Below are 25,465 nucleotides of genomic sequence, written 5' to 3' on the forward strand. Positions count from 1 at the left end.
CACACAGTATAGACCACGGACAAAATTCATCTCCTTTCACATTCTTCCACTTCTCCCGTGCATGGGGATACCAAATATGTGTGCCTTATTCACTGTGCGGGCATGTGCCAGGGCTTGGCATAAAAGGAGGCTTTTCGGTCCAGGAATTTTGCATTTGATTTTATAGCCGCATACTGTTTTCTGGGGGCGTAATGCTGCTGAAACATTAGAATCACCCCATAAATGACTTCATTCACACAAGTAGACCCCACAAGGTTTCCTTCAAGGGGTTTATCATATTTTTAGACAGTCCAGTTTTCTTCTGAAAGTTTCTTGAATAAGATGAAACAAAATAAAATTAGCAATTTTTTATACAAATTCGTCAGTTTATGCTAGCATTTTTCACACACGGTATAGACCACAGACAAAATTCATCTCCTTTCACATTCTGCCACTTCTCCTGTGCATGGGGATACCAAATATGTGTACCTTATTTATCACATAGAGATGTAGGAGGGCAGACGATATAAGAAGCTTGTTTCACAAATCGCCTTTTTTCAAACTGGTTTTACAAAACTCAACAGAGTTTCTATAACACTTCCAAAATATCTGCTCTTGAAGCAGAAATCCCAAAATATTCATCTAGGGGTATAATGGGAATTTATTTTTGGGGTTTTCTAAAATCAGAAATTGCAGGTTTATGCAAATGCAACACTCCAGCAGATGAACTTTAGAAAATATGCAAACATGACATCCACCTCCCACCCATTCCCTCCCTCACCCTTGGAGTAAAATCATGGGGAAAATAAAAACGTAATGTAGGGCAAATATATTTTCAACTAATTAACTAAAATCTAATAATTCAGAACAGTGTGGTATTTTTTAAAACATGGCTCAATGCACAGGCCTGGTTACGAGGGACATGAGGGACAGAAATATCGTGAATCTTTGCGGTGCCCATCTTTTCTGCAGACGCGGCACTTTTTCTGCGGGTTGCTTCTGGTTGGTGTTGGGGGAATCCGACTGATGAAGTGTCAATCAGTCAGTCGCGTGACATCCTCAGACTGGGGGCATTCTCTGGTGTCCTGAACATCAAAAATGAGGCCTTCAATCATTTTCTCCTGGAAATCCAAGTATGTGTCTCTGCCTCTGTTTTTTTTGTAGAGCACAAATGAGTTGTGGATGGCCACCTGTAACAGATAAATGGCCACTTTTTTGTACCAGGTTTTTGTTTTGCGTTTTACTAAATAGGGCTGTAAAACCTGGTCATTTAAATCCACCCCCCCCCCCATGTACTTGTTATATTCGGACACGCTCACTGGTTTGTGCTTGTCCGATGTTGCCCCTCTTTCCCTCACTGCCACTGTTCTTGCGGTATGAATCGTGCTTAGCACATACACATCTTTGCGATCCCTGTCCTTGACCGCCAGCAATTCCTCAGATGCATAAGCACAGGAGTCCCCCTTTACCATGCGAAGCAGAGGCTGCATTATCTCCCGCACGATCTTACTGCTAGTGGAAAGATCAGGGGGGCATCCAGGAACATTTATTGTGCGGTCCCGCCCTTCATAAATCCTGAAGGCGGTGGTATATCCTGACCCGCTTTCACACAATTTGTAAAGCTTAACGCCATATCTTGCCCTTTTGGAAGGTAGATATTGGCGAAAGCCAAATCTGCCATGAAAGTTGAGGAGGGATTCGTCCACACTTACATTCTGCTCAGGGGTGTAGAGTTGCAGAAATAAATTATTGAGGGAATTTATTAGTGGTCTTATTTTGAACAACCGATCCCGGTTTGCATCGGTACTTGGGGGGGCCTGTGCGTTGTCATTGAAATGGAGGAACCTCATTATTGTCTCATAACAAGACCTGGGCATTACTGCAGAATATACTGGGGTGGCTTGGGCGGGTCTTGTTGAACAGTATGATCTTATGGAGGACTTTTTGACAATACCCATACTTAGGGTGAGCCCCAAAAATTATTTTAATTCCAGCAAATTGGTGGGCGTCCAATCTATGGCATGGGTGGATGAAGGTTTCTGCCTTATATACTGAGCGGCATATAAATTAGTTTCGTGGATAATCATATTTAGGAGGTAACCTGTAATAAATAAATGGAAGTAATCCATTTGGACAAAATTTGTATTGTCCACAGTTATGCCAGGAGTGGCAGTAAATCCGTGGATTCTAGGCCCAAAAGATGAAGCAGGTGCCCATACAAGAGCCTGAACTGGAGGGACCAGGCTGTCCCGTGCTACAGCGCTACTAGGCCCTGCGCTTTCATGTTCTGCAGTTCCAACTGCATCAGGGACAACGTCCCCTGAAGATGAACCTGAAGTGACACTGTCATCGTCACTACCTAAAACAGGTTCCATCTCGGACGCCATCTCTGATGCGGTCTGAGACTCAGACCACAGCATGGCGTATGCCTCCTCAGCGCTAAAGAACTTCCTCGCCATAACTTAGTTACAAGGTTCTGATAGCACTAGGTAATGGTGTGGGTGCATGAGTAGGGGCCCAACCCGATCCAGTAGAGAAAAGAAGTACTATGCACACCAATATGGAATTATTTATTTGGATAAATAATTCCATATTGGTGTGCATAGTACTTCTTTTTTTCTTTCCTCGCCATAACGTCACCTACACTAACTAAACAAACTTTTTTTTTCTTTTTATAAACACACAAACTAACTGGTGTATATATATATATATATATATATATATATATATATATATATATATATATACAGTCCAGGGTAGATGAACACAGCACTCCAATAATTCAACAAATCAGGCCATGTGCTCGTTACCTGGGGGTGAATCAAGAATACTGTGAAAAAAAATACAGTGTTACACTTCAATACACTCTTTGCATAGATAGATTTCGATCTATCTATACAATCTATCCATCTATCCATCCACCTTTCTATCTTTTATTATATTATATATATATAATATAGCAATAGCAGTTTATTTTTTTATTAGTGGTAGTGTAGAGATTATATATATATATATATATATATATATATAGCGATCAAAAAAGTAGGCAGCACACCATCGGATTTAGTGAAAAAGAGGGTACTTTATTAACCCTAAGTGCGACGTTTCAGCTCTATCCACTAGAGAAAGGCTCTAGTGGATAGAGCTGAAACGTCGCACTTAGGGTTAATAAAGTACCCTCTTTTTCACTAAATCCGATGGTGTGCTGCCTACTTTTTTGATCGCTGTTGATATTGAGAGTTTTTGGTCTGCTCCCTGAGGCCTGCACCCACATTCTTTAACCGGTGCTGCTGGAACCTTTTTTGTTTCTGTATATATATATATATATATATATATATATATATATATATATATATATATAAAAAGTCCAAATACAATGTCAGCCGCACAGCCTTGTAAATCATAGGTGGGTGCCGACCTGCCTAGATCAGGGCTAACAGACCTGCTGTAGTAGAATCCAAAAATCAGGCAGCACTAAGGTAGAAAAAGGTGCTTTATTGGTCCATATACACACGACGTTTCAGCTCAACACTTGAGAAAGGCTCCTGTGTTGAGCTGAAATGTCGTGTGTATATGGACCAATAAAGCACCTTTTTCTACCTTGCTTATACCTTGGAGTGCTGCCTGATTTTTGGATTATATATATATATATATAGAGAGAGAGAAAAATAGAGCGCAGGAACGGCACCAGGACTTCAAGATAGATGAAAGCAAAAGTGGATTTATTTCACCTCAACACAGCAACGTTTCGGTTCAACAGGAACCTTTCTCAAGCCATAATAAACTGAATAAAGTGTCAAGTATTTATAGGAGGAGCATACATCAATCGACAATAAAACAATTATATGTATAAATCCATCAAAACATGTACAAAATATATACCAGTATTGATAGAAAAGCGAGGCATCAATACCCTCCTGATGGGTGATTGAGGTATACAGACTACCCACATCAAGGGTAACCAGAACCGACCGGTCAGGGATCACCAGATCCTGAATCCTGACCAGGAAGTCCGAGGTGTCCCTGATGTAGGAGTCCGCACCAATGGCAAACTGCCTAAGAATTTTATCCAAAAATGTTGCTACTGGGACAAATAGGGAATCACTCCCTGTGCAATAGGATGTCCAGGGGGCCGAATGGGGTCCTTGTTAATTTTAGGCAGTAAATAAAGAACAGGGGTCACAGGGAATTTCACCTGTAAAAAATCTTATAAATTTCTGTCAATGATTTTGCTCTTGAATGCATTGCTGATCAGGGTATCCAACTCACGTAAATACGTGAACTTAGGATCACCCAAAAGAACAGCATAGACATTACTATCATTCAGTTGTCTTGTCATTTCTTCCAGATAAAGGGAGGTGTCCATAACAACTATGGCACCCCCTTATCTGCCGGTTTGATAGTAAGATCCCTGTTATCTATCAATTCTTTAAGCGCCATATTTTCTGTGTGTGTCAAATTTCTCTGAGTAAACTGACCACTCTGCACTTTCCTCAAAGAATTTATCTGTTCTCTAACAAGTAAAATATACATTTCAACAGCATGGATATTTTGGGGAGGTTGAAATTTGCTCTTATTAAATAACCCATAATCCCTAAGATGGAGCATCTCACTAGCTGAAGTCATAGAGATATCATTAGCAGCAGGGGCGTAACTAGGAAAGACTGGGCCCCATAGCAAACTTTTGACTAGGGCCCCCCCTCTGCTGGGTATCACGCAACCCCCCCCCCTTTGTAGATAGTGCCTCCCTATAGATTCCACCACACAGCGCCCCCCTATAGATAGCACCATACACAGCCCCCTGCAGATAACGCCATACAGCCCCCCTGTAGATAACGCCATACAGACCCCCTCTGTAGATAACGCCATACAGCCCCCCTGTAGATAACGCCATACAGTCCCCCCTATAGAGAATGCCATACAGCCCCCCCTTTAGAAAATGCCATACAGAACCCCTCTGTAGATAACGCAATGTACCCCCCCCCCCCCCAAAAAAAAACGGCCTATAGTTTGTCCTACAAAAGACATGCATCCCCTATCCACAGGATAGGGGATACATGTGTGATCGCTGGCAGCGATAAGGAGAATGGGGGACCGAAAGTCCCCCGAAGTTCTCCATGACTAACCTCGGACTTCCGGCGTCTGCGCAGTTCAATAAAAATGAAAGGAGCGCTAGTCACGCATGCGCACAAGCGCGACCGGCGCTCCATTCATTTCTACGGAGCTGCCGACACAGACCCCGGAAGTCCGAGGTTTGTCATGGAGAACTTAGGGGGGACTTTCGGTCCCCCGTTCTCCTCATCGCTGCCAGCGATCACACATGTATCCCCTATCCTGTGATTAGGGGATACATGTCTTATGTAGGAACAACCCCTTCAGTGGCGTCGTGCTGTAGCAGCCATAGCGGCTGCTAGCGGAGCCTGCTGCCATGGGAGGGGGCCGTGCCGGCGGGTGGCACGGGCCCCCTCATGCTGCAGGCCCTGTAGAAGTCGCTACGGCTGCTATAGCGGTAGTTACGCCACTGCGTATAGGTTTGTACGGCGTAAAACTACAGCTCCCAGCATGGCCTGAACAATGATAAGGATATGCTGGGAGATGCGGTTTCACAAAAAAAATCCTATCACCATCATCTCGCTGCAGATCATACAGTGACTACATTACTGATTAGAGGCAGAATAAACATTTACATTAAGTGACTCACCGGTGACGTCTCAGATTCTAGTTCTTTTCTTCTCCCTCCGGTTCAGACATCTATGATGGATTTCTCCCGGGCATGACCCATTTCTGCAGTTTTCCGTTCAGATGTCTTCAGCTTCTCACTTTTAAAACATTTCTGCACCTGTAAACAAAGTTAAAATTCTCAACACATCTAAATATAACTGTCACAAACACACAACGTGGCCCCTGTAGATAGTGACCTACATAGAAGCCCCTATAGATAGTGCCCACATATGGACTCCAGAGCTGCAAGGCAATAGTGCTAACCACTGAGCCACGGTGCTGCCCTACATATAGCTTCCCCTATAGTTCTTGCTCCACGTATAGCCCACCTCTGTACATAGTGTCTCACATATAGCTCCCCCTGTATATAGTGTCCCACATATAGCCCACCCCTGTAGACTGTGCACTACATATAGCCACCCTGTTGCTAGTGCCCCACAGGTAACCCACCCCTGTATATAGTGGCCCACATATAGACCCCCCTGTATATAGTGGCCCACATATAGACCCCCCCTGTATATAGTGGCCCACATATAGAGCCCCCTGTATATAATGGCCCACATATAGAGCCCCCTGTATATAGTGGCCCACACCCCCACATATAGACCCCCCCTGTAGCTACTGCCCCACATATAGACCCCCCTGTAGCTACTGCCCCACATATAGAACCCTATATATAATAGCCCACATAAAGATGACCCCCCCCCCCCACTATAGATAATGCCATTCACATTTTTATGAGGGGAAAAAAACAAAAACTTGACATACTCACATTCTCCGGTTCCCACGCTGTTCACTGGCGATGCAGACATGCTCTCTTCTGAGCATGTCTGCAGGAGCTGAACGAGCGTCCTCCAATGACGCTGATTGGCGGGGCAGAATGACTTGCCCCGCCAATCAGCACCTTCTAAGCATGGAAGCGGCGCGATGATGTCATCGCGCCGCTAGCCAATCAGTGTCATTGTAAGGCACTGGATGGTCAGGCACGGAACATGCCCGGCCATTCAGTGCGAATACATGTATTTGGCTGCCGCTAGCACTGGGGCCCCCTCCTGTGCTAGCGACACCTACAGGCATGAGAGGGCCTGTGTAAGGCTCGGCGTCGCGGGCCCCACAGTAGCGACGCTACCGCTGTAGTAGCCATAACGGCTGCTAGCGGCGCCACCGGGCCCCCTCAAGCCCCGGGCCCCGTAGAAGCCGCTACTGCTGCTACCGCGGTAGTTACGCCACTGATTAGCAGGTTGAGACTGTTCAGAAAAATACGCTTTAAGTCTCAATGATCTAAAAAAACATTCAAGATCTAGATTTAATCTAAACCAATCTATAGGGTTATTTGGACAAAAAGATAGGCCACGATTAAGCACTTTGACCTGTGAATCGGTTAGTATACATGACGAAATATTCACCACTAGATCTGGGGGTTTTTCTTTCTGGTCTGATATTGCCGTATCCCCCGTGCTGGAGTCGACCTGCCTCTGGTACTGGTAAGCAATTTTGAGAGACATTGGAAAGCGGCAGAAGTCTTCCTCTCTTTAAAAGCGCCAATGTTACACTTTGGAATATACATTAGCAGAGTTCTAAGGTGATAGCTAATTCAATTATAATCTAAAAGTATTGTTTATTCGGACCATATAGCTCCAATGCTGTTGATGTCTGTATTTCCTCCCTGGTATTTTTAATAAATGTCAGTTTATGTCTCCATTTAAATATGGGCTCAGCGTTGATATTCACCCATGTTGTGTTATTTTGGCGGATGTGTCTTTCTCTGCCATGATATGTATTGGGAATATCTGATATCCTTGATAGGAGTGTAAATTTTCCCTTTAATATAATATTCGCAGTTGTCCCATTGGTGACTACAGTCTCATCATATTGAGACATCATGACATATGGATTTATTTATCTACCACTAGGGGGCTGCATGTTACATCAACAGCATGGTATCTGTGCACATATATTTGTTTTATCTAGCCTTCCTATTTGTGTAGGTGGTCCAATATCTATCCAATCTCTGATGGATGGACAATTTAGTCCAATGCATTGTGTGGACTATGGTCTAATTCTAGGTATCACGCTATTTTCAGATATCTATAGGTTTTATTTAGCTAATTCCCGGCTGGCGCATGCGCAGGAACGGTGGAACGCAAGCTCCGTCGTGGCGCGTGCGCAGTGGGGACCTGCTGTCTGATGCGTTCCACCGGATTTAATATCCGGTGTGGGCGCCATCTTGGGACATGCGCACTAGACACACACATGTGTGTGTCGGGCGCACTTTTCATCTCTCTGCATATTGAACGATTTACAGTGAGTACATTGGTGCTATAATATAATTAGCTTCTGCCTGCTTCCAATTATCGTAAATTGCCTTTATTTACCTTGTTCCTTGCAATTATTACTACACTTTTCATGTATATTGTATTGTTTTTATATATTTCACAGTGGAAAAGTGATGTGCACTCTATGAATGTTTTCATTCAATACTGGTATATATTTTGTACATGTTTTGATGGATTTATACATATAATTGTTTTATTGTCGATTGATGTATGCTCCTCCTATAAATACTTGACACTTTATTCAGTTTATTATGGCTTGAGAAAGGTTCCTGTTGAACCGAAACGTTGCTGTGTTGAGGTGAAATAAATCCACTTTTGCTTTCATCTATCTTGAAGTCCTGGTGCCGTTACTGCGCTCTATTTTTCTCTCTCTCTCTCTCTCTCTCTCTCTATATATATATATATATATATATATAGCAGACAAAAAATGGCGACAGCACCCTGCGAACACTAATGCCACCTAAACCACTAAATATAAATAAATATGCACTAAAGCTAAATCTACTTACAAATAGGGAGGTTCTTAGTGCACATTTTGATCAAAAAGTGTTAGCCCACCTGCCACGACAAGGCGACCTCTGTAAGGTGGGAACCTACGCTGCACATACACCCAGAACTGGGACTAAGCCTACATATATACCTGGGGATGGTAGGATCCAGCATTGAACTGATTAAAATCACCCAGGGCAGGTGGGCTAACACTTTTTGATCAAAATGTGCACTAAGAACCTCCCTATTTGTAAGTAGATTTAGCTTTAGTGCATATTTATTTATATTTAGTGGTTTAGGTGGCATTAGTGTTCGCAGGGTGCTGTCGCCATTTTTTGTCTGCTGTATTTCTGCAGTCACAGGTGTTCTTGCACCTGCATACATTTTGTATCATTTAGTTGGAATGTGCTGTTCAACTTTTTGTTGTGTTTATGTGATCTATATATATATATATATATATATATATATATATATATATAATCCAAAAATCAGGCAGCACTCCAAGGTATAAGCAAGGTAGAAAAAGGTGCTTTATTGGTCCATATACACACGACATTTCAGCTCAACACAGGAGCCTTTCTCAAGTGTTGAGCTGAAACGTCGTGTGTGTATATGGACCAATAAAGCACCTTTTTCTACCTTGCTTATACCTTGGAGTGCTGCCTGATTTTTGGATTCTACTACAGCAGGTCTGTTAGCCCTGATCTAGGCAGGTCGGCACCCACCTATGATTTACAAGGCTGTGCGGCTGACATTGTATTTGGACTTTTTATATATATATATACCGTATTTTCCGGACTATAAGGCGCACCGGATTATAAGGCGCACTTTCTATGAGCGCCTTATAAGCAATCATGTTTCATATATAAGGCGCACTGGATTATAAGGCGCAGCACATTACCGTTAAATAAACCATTGCTCAGACTGCAAGTCAAAATTTATTACACTTTTTAACAATAACTTGCAACTGGTTCAGCTGTAATTGCAAATCAAAACGTTTAGGGTATGTGCACACACACTAATTACGTCCGTAATTGACGGACGTATTTCGGCCGCAAGTCCCGGACCGAACACAGTGCAAGGAGCCGGGCTCCTAGCATCATACTTATGTACGACGCTAGGAGTCCCTGCCTTGCTGCAGGACAACTGTCCCGTAGTATAATCATGTTTACAGTACGGGACAGTTGTCCTGCAGCGAGGCAGGGACTTCTAGCATCGTACATAAGTATGATGCTAGGAGCCCGGCTCCTTGCACTGTTCGGTCCGGGACTTGCGGCCGAAATACGTCCGTCAATTACGGACGTAATTAGTGTGTGTGCACATACCCTTACCGTACTTTTTCAGTTCATTCCTAGGCGCACGGGGGGGAGGAGCATGGTGTGTGCTGTGGTATGCCGCCGCCGACCCCTGCCGCCCACGATAGAGGTAAAGGATCCTGTATGAACCCCTCTCTTTACTGTCGGGTTCATATATAAGGCGCACCGGATTATAAGGCGCACTTTCTATTTCTGAGAAATTCTCAGCATTCTATGTGCGCCTTATAGTCCGGAAAATACGGTATATATAATCTCTACACTACCACTAATAAAAAAATAAACTGCTATTGCTATATTATATATATATATATATATATATATATATATATATATATATATATATATATATATATAATATAATAAAAGATAGAAAGGTGGATGGATAGATGGATAGATTGTATAGATAGATCGAAATCTATCTATACAAAGAGTGTATTGAAGTGTAACACTGTATTTTTTTTCACAGTATTCTTCTGGCAGAAATTCTCTCGAGTCTCTTCTTCTCCTCACGCTGAAACAATGTGTGAGGAGAAGAAAAAAGGCCGGAGATTTGCTGCCAGAAATTCCAAAATAAAAACAAATGTCATCGCTGTCCCTGATACTCTGCCCAGTGCCCAGAGCTGTTGGTAACAGCGTGGGCACAGGGCTGTGTGCACGCGATTGTGTACACGCTGTATTTTACATAGAAATGCATGTGATCGCTGTGATTGGTTGTCACAGCGATCACATGTCCAGGGACCAAAAGATTGGCCCCTGACACTCTGCCCAGTGCCCATGGCTGTTAACAACAGCCAGGGCACAGGGCTGTGTGCACGCGACCGCGCGTGCACATTCTCTGAAGTGCCGCAGTAATTAGTCTATACCTCGGACTTCAGAGACACTGACCGCTGGAACCTGTTAAGGTAAAGTACAAAACAAATTATATTTTAATGCTGAATTATATTGCAATAGCATTTAATAGTGGGACAACCCCTTTAATTTGTCATGCAATAAGGAGGGAGCAGGGACTGCGTAGAAGATGACTGAAATTCCTGGTGCTTAATGTAATATTTTTATTAAACTCCTTGGGTTGAAGCTGAAAATCTGCACTTCAACGTATGATTGCTTTGTTTCATATCCATTCTGGTGGTGCACAGAGGCTAAATGATGAAAATTGTGCCGCTGTCCAAATACTTTTGGATCCAACTGTATTTCATAATATTAACATGATTGATGAGTATATTTGGGAAATGAGTGGCAAAGAACTGCTGGCAAGGGGAAGCGGGAGCGTTTTCTAGACTTTTCCTCAGGGATGACACTGAGAGGTTGTCTGGAGCTTATTTAGTCCAGGCAATGAACTTATAATAAATTCACTGTAAGGTCCGCCCTGTGTTTAGAAGTGGTGCTGGGTAAGACACTAGTAATATTATGCCCCTAAAATATTATACTGTATGTGTCTCCAATATACCAATAAAAAGCCTAGGTAGGCAACCAGTGAATCAAGATGTACTAGTATATCTGACAGGTCTTGACAAGATCGGTGATGGCTTAGATTACCAATGAGGATGCTTCAATTTAAAAAAATGTATGAACAAATCCTTAAAAAATCCTGTAGACAACATCTTTTTAAAAGAAGATGTTACAGTGATCAGCGAATTGCTGTGGGTTTGGCTTTTCTTACCCCAGCTATGAGATGTTTTCACTGGGAAAGCCACGTCCAGGCATTCATTTGTACATACAAATGTAGCATTACATGTTAGCCATTCAAATTAATGAGCCGGGTCCGCAGAGGGACTCTGTTCTGGCATATAGGGACCCCAATCTATAACATTCATATGCCTAAATAGAGTTTATGGACAGGGATTGTCATTGTGAGAGAACCCCTTTAAAGAATGGAGAGCACCTTTTATAAGTGGAGTTTGTGGCTTACGCATGGTTGACTCTCTTCTGTATGAAGCAGTAGATCTGAAGAACCTTCTGTATTATTACAGTAGATTTCTGCCTCACCAACATTGCCTACCCTGACTTATTGTGTACCTATCATTACAAAAGCAAAATTCCAATCCCTCCTTACGCAGGTGTATATCTACTCTATATGGACAAAAGTATTAGGACACCTACACATTACACCTAAAGGGGATTTTAAGACATCCTATTCCAAATCCATAGGCATTATTATGGAGCTAATCCCCCTTTGCAGTTAAAACTGATTCCACTCTTCTGGAAAGATTTTGGTGTGTGTCTGTGGGAATTTTTGCCCATTCATCCAGAAGAGGATTTGCGAGGTCAGATACTTAATGTTGGACAAGAGGGTCTAGCTTGTAATCTTCGTTCTAGTTCATCCCAAAAGTGTTTGATGGGGTTCAGGTCAGGGCTCAGTGCGGCCCAGTCAAGTTCTTCCACATCAAACTCAACCAACCATGTCTTGATGGACCTTGTTTTGTGCACTGGGACACAGTCATGCTGGAACAGAAAAGGCCTTCCCCAAACTGTTTACACAAAGTTGCAATTGCCCAAAATGTCTTGGTATGCTGAAGCATTAAGACTTCCCTTCACAGGAACTAAGGGGCTTGGCCAACCCCTGAAAAACAACCCCATACCATTATCCCTCCTCCACCGAACTTTCCAGTTGGCACAATGCAGTGAGGCAGATAAACTTCTTCTGGCATTCACCAAACCCAGACTCGTCCATCGGACTGCCAGATAGAGAATCAAGATTCGTCACTGCACAGAACGCGTTTCCACTGCTCCAGAGTCCAGTGGCAGCCTGCTTTACACCCCTCCATCCGACGCTTGGTATTGTGCTTGGAGATGTAAGGCTTGTATGCAGCTGCTCAGCCATAAAAACCCAAGCAAAGAAGCTCCTTGTGCACGGTTTTTGTGCGGATGTTAATGCTGGAGGATGTTTGGAGCTCTGCAGTTATTGAGTCAGCAGCGCGATGGCAACTTTTATGCACTATGCACCTCATCACTCAGCAACTCCGCTCTGTAACTTTACGTGGTTTGCCAATTCGTGGCTGAGTTTCTCTTGTTCCTAAACACTTCCCCTTTGTAATAATACACCTCACAGTTGATCGTGGAATATCTAGAAAGGGAAGAAATTTCATGAACTGACTTGTTGCAACGGTGGAATATTATTACAGTACCACGCTCAAATTAATTGAGTTCATTACAACGACCCATTCTTTCACAAATGTTGGTCAAGGCGACTGCATGGCAAGGTGCTGGATTTTATGCACCTGTGGCAATGGGACTCAATGAAACACCTGAATTCAATGTGTCCCAATATTTTTGTCTATATACTGTATATTGGATAGTGAAGTCAGAAATGTTGTGTATACTTTTTTATTTATTGGTGAGTTAGGAGATTTCTAAACATTCAATGAGATTCTTTGAGTCCCAATGTAAAATTTGTATCAGGGTCCCTAACTATCATGTGTCATGTATAATACAAGTGTCCCTGTAATGTTGGGGTAGGGAGATGGACAGGTGAGCTCTAATCTACCCGCCACTCAGTCCCTGCCTACTTGCACAGTCCGTCCTAGGCGACGGCTTACAACTGGGCGACGGTCCCTACGCTAACTATGTGAACGACAAACAAAACAGACAAGGTAACACAGAAGCAAGGGAAGAGGGGAAGTTGCCCACGGAAACACCGTGAGCAACAGAGTAGTGAACGAGCCGAGTCAAACCTGGAGAGTACGCGGTAACAAAAGCAGAACAGGAGAATAGTCAGTCAAGCAGGGTCAATATGAAGCAAAGGTCAATGGTATTAGCAGGAACAGCAGAGCCAGGAAACACAAGAATCACAGGCAAAGGACAGACAGCAAATGAAGGTATAAATAGACCAAGGGTGGGAGCTAGAACCGTCTGGCCAGGCTGTGATAGGTTCTCCCACTCCTCAGCCTACCAGCCTGAGTGGTAGCAGATCGAGTCACTCTATCAGACCTAGGGACAGATGCAGGCTGATTAACCACGGGCGTCGACACAGAAGCTGTGTCTGGCAGATCCTTTACAGTCCCCTTATGCGGCAGAGAGGTGGTTGTGCCCCCTATGACACCAGGGTCAGTGTGCGACTGCAACCTCTGCATCCCGTATAATAACAATAGGTACATTTTAAATATATTGCATTGCCAAGTCAACCTTTTTATAATTGATAACCAATAAAGAAAGTAATGCTGTATACATGTGTTCATGCATTATGATGATTATTCTGAATTCAGCCAATGCAGTAGGTATACCTCCTTTCCTAACCCAAACACATTGTGATAGCATTCATGAGCTATGACAAATTCTTTTCTATGTGGAGATATATCAAAACTGGTGCCATGGAAAAGTGGAGTAGTTGCCCATGGCAACTAATCAGATTCTACCTCTCATTTTTCAGAGGCCTTTTGGAAAATGAAAGCAGCAATCTGATTGGTTGCCATGGTCAACTACTCCACTTTCCTTTGCACCAGTTTTGATATATCTCCCCTATATCTATACCATACAGTAATTGTCAATATCCTTTATTGAAGAAAGGGTCATCATGTGTGCAAAGAAACAGCACACTATGAAATATGTATTATTATTATTATTATTATTATTAAAGTGTACTGGCAATTTGGAATAGAAAAATAATTAGCCAAGACTTTGCTGGTCAATTCTTCAATACACTTGTAGTACATCAGTGAATGTTTCTTAATTTTACAAATATTGCAGCAGGACCTTATAGGGACCGTACTACACACTGTGCAGGAACTACAGAAACCTGAACGGACCGTACGCTTGGTCCCATTGGTTCCCATACTGCTTCTAAAGAATAGTAAAGCTGCCATAAAGCAAGGTAACCCTTACTGAATACTTATTTACAAATCATATACGAGGTACACTTAAATATGGTTGAATTGTTTGTATTTTATTACACATAAATAAAGAACTAATGTAATTTCAAGCAGGAATTATACAGTTTGATTTAATTTTACATTTATCATACAGAGTAAATGCATTTTTTAAAACAAGCATATTATACACAGATTAATAAGAATATTGTTTAAAACACATACTGATGATTATTACAAATAATTATTTAAATATATTAATATAGGCTCTGATAAAATTCAGATACATTATATAGAATTGGGTTAAAAAGTCATATCGAGTCACAAACTATGAATACGAGGTTGTTAGCTGAACCCCTGGTCCAGCCAGGCAGCTACCAACCATGTATCTCAATCAATCATGACCAAACAAGAGCCAGTTTGGTACACAGAGACACAGAGAAATGTAGATATCGCTATAGTACCTTAATATTAACCACAGGCACATATATATCTTTTGGGATTTTTTTTTGTATCATTGGATGAGCCATTTGGGCCTCATGCTTATGAACCCATATGGTGTGATGTATAATGCCTCTGCGAGGCACCTTATTTTCCACTTTACCATAATATGGCATGGGATGTGGACTGACAGGTATTTCTTCCTGCAGATTTTCATAAAAAATTTATCAAATCGGGGACACACAGAAGTACAGTGTAGGCACATATCATTTTATGGCCACCAAATTTTAGATGTACACCACATGGACCCATAATAGTGTGCATGAGCCAAAAGTTACATAGTAATAGATAGTTACATAGTTAGTATGGTTAAAAAAAGACACGTCCATCAAGTCCAACCAGAGGATGGGTGAAGGTAAGGGGTAGGGGTAAATTTAAGCTGGTGTCTATAGGGTGTATAGGGTAGGGTATATCTCATTCTTTAATTTTCTCCCAATGAACAAATTACATTTGAGGGCAATTTAGGGAGTTGTATGGCGTAAAAAAAAAAAATCTATGACACGGCTATTCTTCATGTGATTGGCCCCGCTGTACTCTGTTCTACCCCGCTGTACTCTATGTATAAGCAGTAGCAGTTGTTCAGCAAGTACATAAAGTAGAGCGGGGCCGGTCATATGTCAAAGAGTCATGTCGTCATGAAGGAAGACTGTGCAGCTAGACTTCCGGTCCCCCGCCGTCACGGCATCTACTCACATGAGGTGCAAGAACCTTGGTTGGCTGTGTAGCATATTTTCATTGCGGATTTAGAGAACCCATTCACATGCAGTGGAAAAATCCACATGGGTTTTAGAACATGGTTTAGATTTGTTCAGATTTGGAGCAGATATCACCGGTTGTTATGTATCAAAATTCAATAACAAAATCTACATGTTACACAGCTAAATTTTGCCTCAGATTTCGGGGAAATATCAAATCGCGTATGGTCCCATCTTCCAGACCCCTACTAGCATAAACTATAAACAAATCTGATTGATCTGTCATAAAGTCATTTATCAGAAAACCAATTTAACCCATTAATATTTATTATGTTAACATTATGTGAGGTCGATTCAAAATTACTTTGACAGCATTGCTGTATTAAGATTATTTTAAGTACACGTTTTGGCTCTTCAAAATGATCTGAACAAAAAAAGCAACAAGTGACAGAGCCGCTAGAGCCACAACTGAAAGACGAAACTGTTCCAACACATAAAAATCTCTACAATAATTTTGAAATCATAACTACAAAAAAACATCGTAGTATCATAAAACATAGATATAAATATCATAACATTTAGTGTTACTAACTGGAAAATCTATATTTGTACAATGTATTACAGAAATAAAACCAAATCGAAATAAATGTATATTTTGTTAGAACACAAGACATGAAAATAGCGACACACTTACTGCAAGTGCACTGATATCAAATCATTGTACATACATGTGAATGCAAAAATCAGGATTTTCCCAAATATTCTCCAGCCATGGTATTGGACTACCAGGTTTCATGTTAGAGCATTAATATAGTATTTAAAAAAAAAAAAGAAAAGGAGATAGTCATGTTTGGTTAAGATCCATTGGAAACTCATCATCTGCAGCTGCTGAGACACGTCTGGATCTTTAGGAATTCTTTTGCTCCAATTAGAAGGGAAGTATTTTATAATAGATTTAAGCAATCTGCCACAAAGGTCAATAATATTTATAGAAAATAGTGAAATTGCTCACCCTATATTCCTCCTTGAATGGTAAAAAAATAAAAACATTTTGATAAAAGTTAATTTCTTCCCTTCTGGCTTCGCATGGCATGCACTGTCCATGCAGGAGATGCATTATTTCAAAACAATCTGGAAGGAATTTGCCTTTATGATATTTTGGTGTACAATGTGGAAGAAACGTTACCATGGTTCACATTGAAAAATTCTGAATTGTCGAAGATGATTTAAACCGATTCAGATGATTCAGGGAGACAGATTCCATTCTGGGGTTGCTGTGGCTTATATGTTGCCCCAAATATATCTTCATGATAACGCAATTCATGCTGTAAAATAAGATAAGTGTCATTGTTAGATACTATAAGCATTTCGAGACTTATATTCCTTGTAGAGTAAGTATTTTATACTGTCTTTGTATCACATAATAGTGGAGGGTTATTCACACAGTGCTTGTGTATGTTGGGTAGACGTCCTATAAGCGTCACATTGATGTCATGTGTGTTTAGGTTTAGTGGTCATTTCAGGATAGATGGGTCTGGTTCTTTGTCTATAGTTTCCTTGGTTTCCACTAATTCCAAAATGTATTGTCATGCAGGACGATATGCCTATTGTGCTACCTGTACAGATTGTATTAAATGTATTACTAGGTCATGTAATGTTGAATGTTTACAGTGATGATTACACAACAGAACACATGTATAGTCACAAACAATAGAAGACAGTTAGAGACTCTGCAGTTGGCTCTTTAAATTTGTGAATCAATATATTTTTCGAGCCTGGATATAATCACACTCCATGGACAAGCAGAGAAGGTCAACTTTTGTAAAGATTTATGTGATTTCCTTTTAAAAGGCTGTTCCAAAATACAACTGCCCAAATCTAATTGAATCAGATAGTGTAGCCATTTTTCCGCCAGCTCCGGTGAACATTGTATTCATTTAATAATCCAGTGTATAGTTTATTAGCTGGAAGGTGGTGATCACTGTTTTCATTTGGCCAAGTATAACACTCATCTGTCCACAGGTCTTTCAAAATAGACTGATACATTTCCTACAAATTTTATTTACAGTATGAAGATTGAGGCAGGAGGGAGACCTAAGTAATCTGTAAAGCTCTGTTCAGACTAGCGTTATGGCTTCTGTATAGATAACAGAGCCATGACATCTGTATGCCGGATTTGTTTTCAAACAGATACCAGCAAATCCTGTCCACTGACTTTAATAGGGCCGTCGGGGGTTTCAAGGTTAATGAACAGAGCCTTACGCATATAAGGCCTTAAATACTAAGACTGTCGGGCCAAAAAGCTTCTTATACTGCAAGACAGTTTTGATACATGAGGCTTGATGTGTTCAAGAGAATAGTCACCTCTTTCTGGCCTCAGTCTTCATACAATTTCTAGAAAACGTATTATATTCCAATCTGATTAGAAATACTTATAGACAAGGGAGTGTGATGCTGGGCCAAATGTCAGCAGTCATCACCACCTTCCAACTAATAAAATTAAAAATAATGTAAGACCTGGACTAGGTGACTAAAGGGTCCAACTGGTACCTTTCAGACTGCAATGATAGTTGGCAATACTGATGTGTAATGTATATAAATAGATAGATAGTATAAATATTAGTATGATTCCTTCTATATTTGCTTGCGGCTCACAGTTAGTGAATGATAAATCCCCGATTAATGTGTAATATACCTTTAACTGGTCCAGACATTGTTCCACCTTCTCCTCATTCAGCCCCTTCTTCCGTGCAATAATCAGTTTAATTGTTGTAGCCACGTCTCTGGCCATTTCTATATGTCCACACACATACACGTGGCCGCCTTCTTTAAAAAGTGTCTTGAACAGTTCATCTTCAAGGCTCTTTTCCAAAATATGCTGAACATATGTCTGTAGGTAATAGGCAGAGGAATCATTTATATAAATATGATCATTTTTTAAATATTTTTTCTCATATAGTTGTAAGAAATGGGCCCCTGATAAATCCGGGTTCACGGCGATGCGTATGGGGTTCTCTGATCCTCATGGAGCCATAGACATAAAGCACCCCTTTCCTTGATAGTATTAGTAAGATCGTATATTTATATATATATATATATATATATATACATATATATATATATATATATCTTTTGCATAATTCATTTAATAGGGGTATTTACACTGTCCTGAGCTTACATGCTTGTATACAAAGGGACAAGGCCATTGGTATTTCTTGGTATATGTTCTATATGTTATGATTGTTTTTTATTGATGACCTACAGTTTAGCTTATGATAATCCTTTTCCATGAGTGATTTGTCCTTTGGCCTGACTAGGGGCTAGGATTTGGGTCCGGTTTCATCAAATTAATGTAATTTTTTGTTTAATTTAAGTTATAAATTTTTCCAATATACTTTCTCTGCTTGTTTTTATTCAGTAGGAACATTTATTGTTTACTTCTGATGGATAAAATCTGTCCATGGTCATGTGTGATGGACACACAGGTGCTGGGATCATTACATTTATGTGTATCTGAGCTATGTCTTCTAACGATCCCAGCACCTGTGTGTCCATCACATGACCATGGACAGAATTGTATCCACTGAAAGTAAACAAGACATGTTTCTACTGAATAATAACAAGCAGAGATCTTGAAAAACCGTGAGGAATTAATACAGAAAATATATTGGATAATTGTACATCTTAATATTCTACAAAAAATAACATTCATTTGCTGAAACCGGACAACCCCTTTAAAAGTGATGGCGGGAGACAGCTGAGAGACTGGACAGACAAGATGCCTAGGAAACCATATGATGGGCCACACTTATAATTGCTACACATTAAAGGCTATGTACATCTTTGAAAACTTGTGTAAAAAATGTGTATCAGTGTGTTTTGTGCAACTTTCTAAATACTTTTTATTCAAAATAATTTTTACTTTTTGAGATACAGCTGCTTTGTATCCTGTATGCAGAGCAGCTGTATCTAGCTCTGAAACCTGTATCCATCAGGTCAGTGACACTGACGGGTTCAGTGATAGCAGGTCCTGCGTGTCTTTGACACAAAGGATCAAACTGTTACCGATCACATCTAAATTCATAACTTAGATGTGATCGATAACAGGTGGATCCTGTGTGTCAGAGAAACCCAGGACCCGCTGTCACTGAACCCGTCAGTGCCGCTGACCTGACAGATTCTGGTCTCAGCGCAAGATACAGTTACTTTGTACACAGGATACAAAGCAGCTGTATCTCTAAAAATAATATATAATAAAAAGTATTTAGAAAGTTGCACCAATCACACTGATAGACATTTTTATTTAAAAAAGAAACACAACGATTTCAAACGTGCACATAGCATTTAATGTTCTGGTAATGTTTTAAACCTTGGTTTATTTCCAGGTGATGTAAATGAAAAAGCAAAGAAGACTTAGTGCATGGCACTGTGCATGGTATTAACATTAAGCTTGCAAGACACAGTGTATTTATCTAATATTTCTCACCTTTGTTTTTCCTGGCTGCCGGGAGTAAGCTGTGAACACACCTTGTACAACGCCTTTTCTTTTCATGTCTGCCTTCTCTTCTTTATAGATTTCATCAACTTGAGGTTGCTGGCAGCCGGATAGCAATATCATGGAACCACATTTCTTACCTAAAATTGCAAGTTTACAACATTATAAGGTCTATGTTGGATTATAGTAATTATGATAAACAGTACAATGAATATATACCTTAAAGTGAAGCACTGCTTTAAAGTTATATTACTGAAAATATTACAGAATAGCTTAAAGGGGTTATGTAAGTACCAAAAAGTATTAGCATTGTACTACCTTCAGTATGTATCACTGCTAATATACATTCCCTTCCCCCGTCACGCTGATTATGAGATTTTAATAGATTTTTATAGCACTGATGGCGGATCGGAAGTCTTGTTGCACAGTTTTCCTTTATGATGACATGACTCTTTGTCATGTGACCGGCACCAGTGTACTCTATGTACAAGCAGTAGTACAGCGAATACATAGAGTATAGCGTGGCCGGTCACATGACGGAGAGTCGTGTCGCCATAAATGAAGACTGTGCAACTAGACTTCCGATCCGCCATCAGTGCTATAAAAATCTATTAAAATCTCATAATCAGTGCGACGGGGGACCGGAATGTATATTAGCGAGTGTACTCACATACTGCAGTGAGTACACTGCTAATACTTTTCAGTCCCCACTTAAACCCTTTAAACAGTAATTCCATAATATGATATTATTAGAATAGCTCACATTAGCATTGGTAGCAATCCAAGTCTGTAAATCCTCTGTGACTTCCCTGCCCACCCACTAGCAGACAACAGACTGATTTACTCTGAATTCCATTTACAGTCTACACTGCTATAGACAGTTCTTGGCCTATTGATAGATAAGCAGGGAATTAAAGAGTGCCATTTTAAATTTCTATGGAAACCCAAAATTGGATTTGTTTTTGTTTTCCTGCTGCTATTCGTCATGGATTATTTATGGCTCTCCAGTGTCGATGTGCCTCCATTCCTGAATCTTGAGGGTCAATTTGGCAAGGTAATGGGACCCAGAGAGTGGCAGTTCCCAATCACGTATGCAACTGAATTTAGTAGATCTGAGACCTTGCTTGCCGGATCAGCCCACAGGCTGTTCAATTGTAGTTAAAGGAGTTGTTCAGGATTAGAAAACAAGTGTGTTCTTTTTTTGGGGGGTTTTTTTCTTTTTTTTTCTCTCCTTGAAACAGTGTCATTGTAGTCTATGGGCTCATCCCCATTCAGGTGAATAGGTCTAAACTGCTAATCTAGACAGAGACCATGGAAAGACATGGTGCTGTTTCTAGGAAAAATGCAGATCCTGTTTTGTAATCCTGGCCAACTCCTATAACAGCATAAATCTTTTCACGTTTTAGATATGGTGTCATGGTGGCATCCAGCAGCTGAAACTACACAATTTGATCGCAATTATACATTCACATTTTCAATTGGGAATTAGATAGCCTATTTCTGCTCCAATGGGTTTTCCCCCTGTGCTAAGCTTATTGCAATGGGTCCTGCCATCGGGTCCCTCATCAATCAACTGTTATTAATAGGGTAAGCAGCAGATGAAATCACGCATTGCACAGCTCCCCAAAAAATCCATGGGTTGTCTGTGGCGTTGGGTCTTTTTTACGGCATCTCTCCATTCTGGTTGATAAAGGAGGGTTCTGAATGAGGACCCCTTCTAATAAATCAGAATGCCCTATTGGACACTTGGAAAGGGGGTTGTTCACTCAGACAACACCTTTAGTTTTAACACAATGGACTCAAGCACCAGGTCATGTAGTACTTATGTAATACATTTAGGCCAATACATGTTTGTCATACCTTTCTCAATCTCATACAGTCTCTGCTGCCAGAAAGCTCTGAATGGAGAAATTCCAGTTCCTGGGCCAATCAGAATGCATGGTGATAATGGGTTTCCTGGGAGATGAAATGTGTTTGTGCTGTAAAATAAAGAAATATTAACATTAGCCACAAATAAATTATATATAATAGGTAATACTGATGATTTTTATATAATTCTACATACTACATATATAACTTTTTATGGTATATTTTGCAATAATATTTCGTTTATTTTTATTCGTTATACATCAACATTTAAGATACAATTCCATTGACCAAATCAATTCTACTACAATGGTAGATATTTTATCCATTTATTATAATGACTGCTCGTCCTCCCAGAAAAACAAATGAAATATTATGTTACAATCCCTTCTCTGTTTCTGCCATCACTAGATAGGAACACAATTTTACTCATCACCTGCTCTTTTGTATGAGATTTTTCATATACAACCATATTAGTTTTAAAAAGTTTTTATTCTTTATAAAACAAATAACCATTGGCCAAAGTACCAAGAGTCCCAAAAAGAGACCCCGCAAGGGGTATCAACGATTTGCAAACAGCAACATTTCAGAAAATATAGTTGTGATCACACATTATATAATGGTCAGACAATAAATAAATAAAAATATATCTAACAGAACAGACAAGGGAACACAGGTTTACAGCATTATAAATAATGAGGGAGGAAAGTGTCGTGTAGGAGTAAGGCTGGGTTCACACGACCATGTTACGTCCGTAATGGACGGAACGTATTTCGGCCGCTAATCCCGGACCGACCACACTGCACGGAGCCGGGCTCCTAGCATCATAGTTATGTACGATGCTAGGAGTCCCTGCCTTGCTGCAGGACAACTGTCCCGTACTGAAAGCATGATTACAGAACGGGACAGTTGTCCCGCAGCGAGGCAGGGACTCCTAGTGTCGTACATAACTATGATGCTAGGAGCCCGGCTCCCTGCAGTGTGTTCGGTCCGGGATTAGCGGCCGAAATATGTTCCGTCCATTACGGACGTAACATGCTCGTGTTAACCCAGCCTAAGAACGATCTCCTATTCAAGATGTGACTAAGGGTTGCAGACATCGCTAGTCGATATAGGACAGCCTCAGTTGCCAGGTATTGATATGTATAGATCAGCAGCACAGGATAAATATTTCAAGAGGGTGCACGTCTCCTGGGTCACAGTCCGAGTAACCCCTCAGTCAAGATAAAGAAGAAATGGAGACAGCACTACCAAATTTTCAAAGTGAAGATCCTTTTATTCCACGGTGCAACGTTTCAACTCAATATGAGCCTTTCTCAAGCATGAGAAATGCTTGAGAAAGGCTCATATTGAGTTGAAACGTTGCACCGTGGAATAAAAGGATCTTCACTTTGAAAATTTGGTAGTGCTGTCTCCATTTCTTCTTTAAGTTGCCAGGTATTGATGGCGTATGTGCCAATGGTATGAATCCTCTTATATGACATCATCTTAAATACTCGAGATTTGACCGAGGATAGATATTAGCAGGGAACATTTCCATTGAGCCATTATATGTATATTACTGCCATGCAAATGAATTGGGTTAGCTTTGTGTTTGATTTTTAAATCCCGTGGTTTTATCCGCCTAGAGGAGAACTGTTGAATTTTTCAGAAAATGGATTGTGATAAATATGGAGTTGAGTGAGAACCCTTGGGATCAATATAAGACCACATGTGGGCATGTCCACCAGATATGGAGGGTCATCCTCTGTTCTGCACAACCACGAGGAGGGCTTTTTTTTTACAAACTTAGACCCCAGCAGGAATTGAACAAAGTGAATATTGTTCAACCAAAGGGGGATCATATTTGAAAGACCCTCATATGGTAAAACAGCATACTTACTGTATGTTTACTGTAGTGAGTTTTCTAGCCCAAATACATATAAATAAAGTGTTAATAAAAGTGTCATATATCTGACGAGTGGACCTGTATAGGGAGGCCCCACATAAAACCATACTGGAAATTGATTGGAGAACATACATAGCTATATTCTTTTCCTACCTCCGTATAAAACAGGGAACCACATCATTCAGGCTCATAGTGTTAAACCATGTACTGCATACTCCATGGTGAAGTGGACCATGACCTCCTAAAAATAAACAATTAGAAAACAATAGAAAGGCAAACGTTTAATTTCTTTAAAAAAAAATATATTACGTTTAAAGGTAGATCAGGTTTTCGTGCTTATAAACTATAATCTAGAAGACTGGGTAGTTTATCAAGGGAATCAGAAGTCTAATATTATAAGATAAGCTTTCCTATAGGTTGGGAATGTACTGCAATAGTCCTACAATACATTTTCTCATAACCGTAAATCATTTCTTTATAGAGAGCAAGTCGTTCCCAGCATAAACACCTTTATTCATGCCAATTTTAATAAGACACGTTACCCCAATCATCCAGTGGATGTTCCCTACAGTTATTACACTGAAGCTGTCAACTGCTCTTATTAACAATGACACATAATATCTTAAAGACTTATCCCAGTTTCAGCAAATAAAGTTTATTCATTGTAAAATGTAAAGTTATACAATTTTCTAATATACTTAGTTCATCTCTTGGTCATTGAATGAGACTCTTCATTCTTGTTGACTTAATGAAAATCTTTCCTGGTCATGTGATGATCTCACAGGTGCAGGGCTCGTTACAGTACAATGTATCAGAGCTGTCTCATATAACGAGTTATGCACCTGTGTCTATCACATGACTAGGACAGATTTTTAGACTCTGAATGTAAATAATTGAGAATCCCATTCAATGACAGAAAACAGAGATCTTAAAAAAAACAAAAAAAACATTGAATTAATAAACAAAGTATATAATAAAGTTTCAGAACTTATTGCATAACTTATTTCTCAGGTCGTGCTTCTTTGTCTCACTAGTGTAAGTCACTAACCTTTAGTTCTGTAGTTTACAACAGCAAGCGTGAGGTGAATCTCTCCAGGTGTCATGTCATTCGAGGAGCTGATAGAGTAGTACCTTGCCTTAAGTGGTGGTAACTGAGTCAACAGAAATGTAGTCGGTACTTGAAGAGATTTAAACTCTTCCAGTATATCCAGGAATGATGGATAATTGTACGATTTCCAGGCATTATACTTTTCTGTATCCTAGAAATTAAAGATAGTTTATCAAACCAAGACCCACAAGAATAGACACATAGAAAATAATTTTATATTACAGTACAGCCGAAATAAATAAATAGATAATAATAATAATAATAATAAT

General features: G+C 40.4%; 1 protein-coding gene across 1 annotated transcript in view; it reads right to left on the reverse strand.

Moving 5' to 3' along the window:
• Window positions 1-16,477: 16,477 nt before the first annotated feature.
• Window positions 16,478-25,465, reverse strand: part of NOS2 (nitric oxide synthase 2) — a 44,415-nt gene continuing 35,427 nt past the window's right edge. Inside the window, exons 21-26 of the mRNA XM_075850819.1 lie at window positions 25,137-25,347; window positions 24,242-24,329; window positions 22,195-22,313; window positions 20,326-20,474; window positions 18,535-18,729; window positions 16,478-17,164 (exon numbers count right to left, since the gene is read on the reverse strand). Of these exons, the coding sequence (XP_075706934.1) occupies window positions 17,066-17,164; window positions 18,535-18,729; window positions 20,326-20,474; window positions 22,195-22,313; window positions 24,242-24,329; window positions 25,137-25,347 (861 nt within the window). The 3' untranslated portion in view covers window positions 16,478-17,065. The remainder of the gene's footprint in view (window positions 17,165-18,534; window positions 18,730-20,325; window positions 20,475-22,194; window positions 22,314-24,241; window positions 24,330-25,136; window positions 25,348-25,465) is intronic.

This window comes from Rhinoderma darwinii, chromosome 2 (assembly GCF_050947455.1).
Source record: "Rhinoderma darwinii isolate aRhiDar2 chromosome 2, aRhiDar2.hap1, whole genome shotgun sequence".
NCBI lineage: Eukaryota > Metazoa > Chordata > Amphibia > Anura > Rhinodermatidae > Rhinoderma > Rhinoderma darwinii.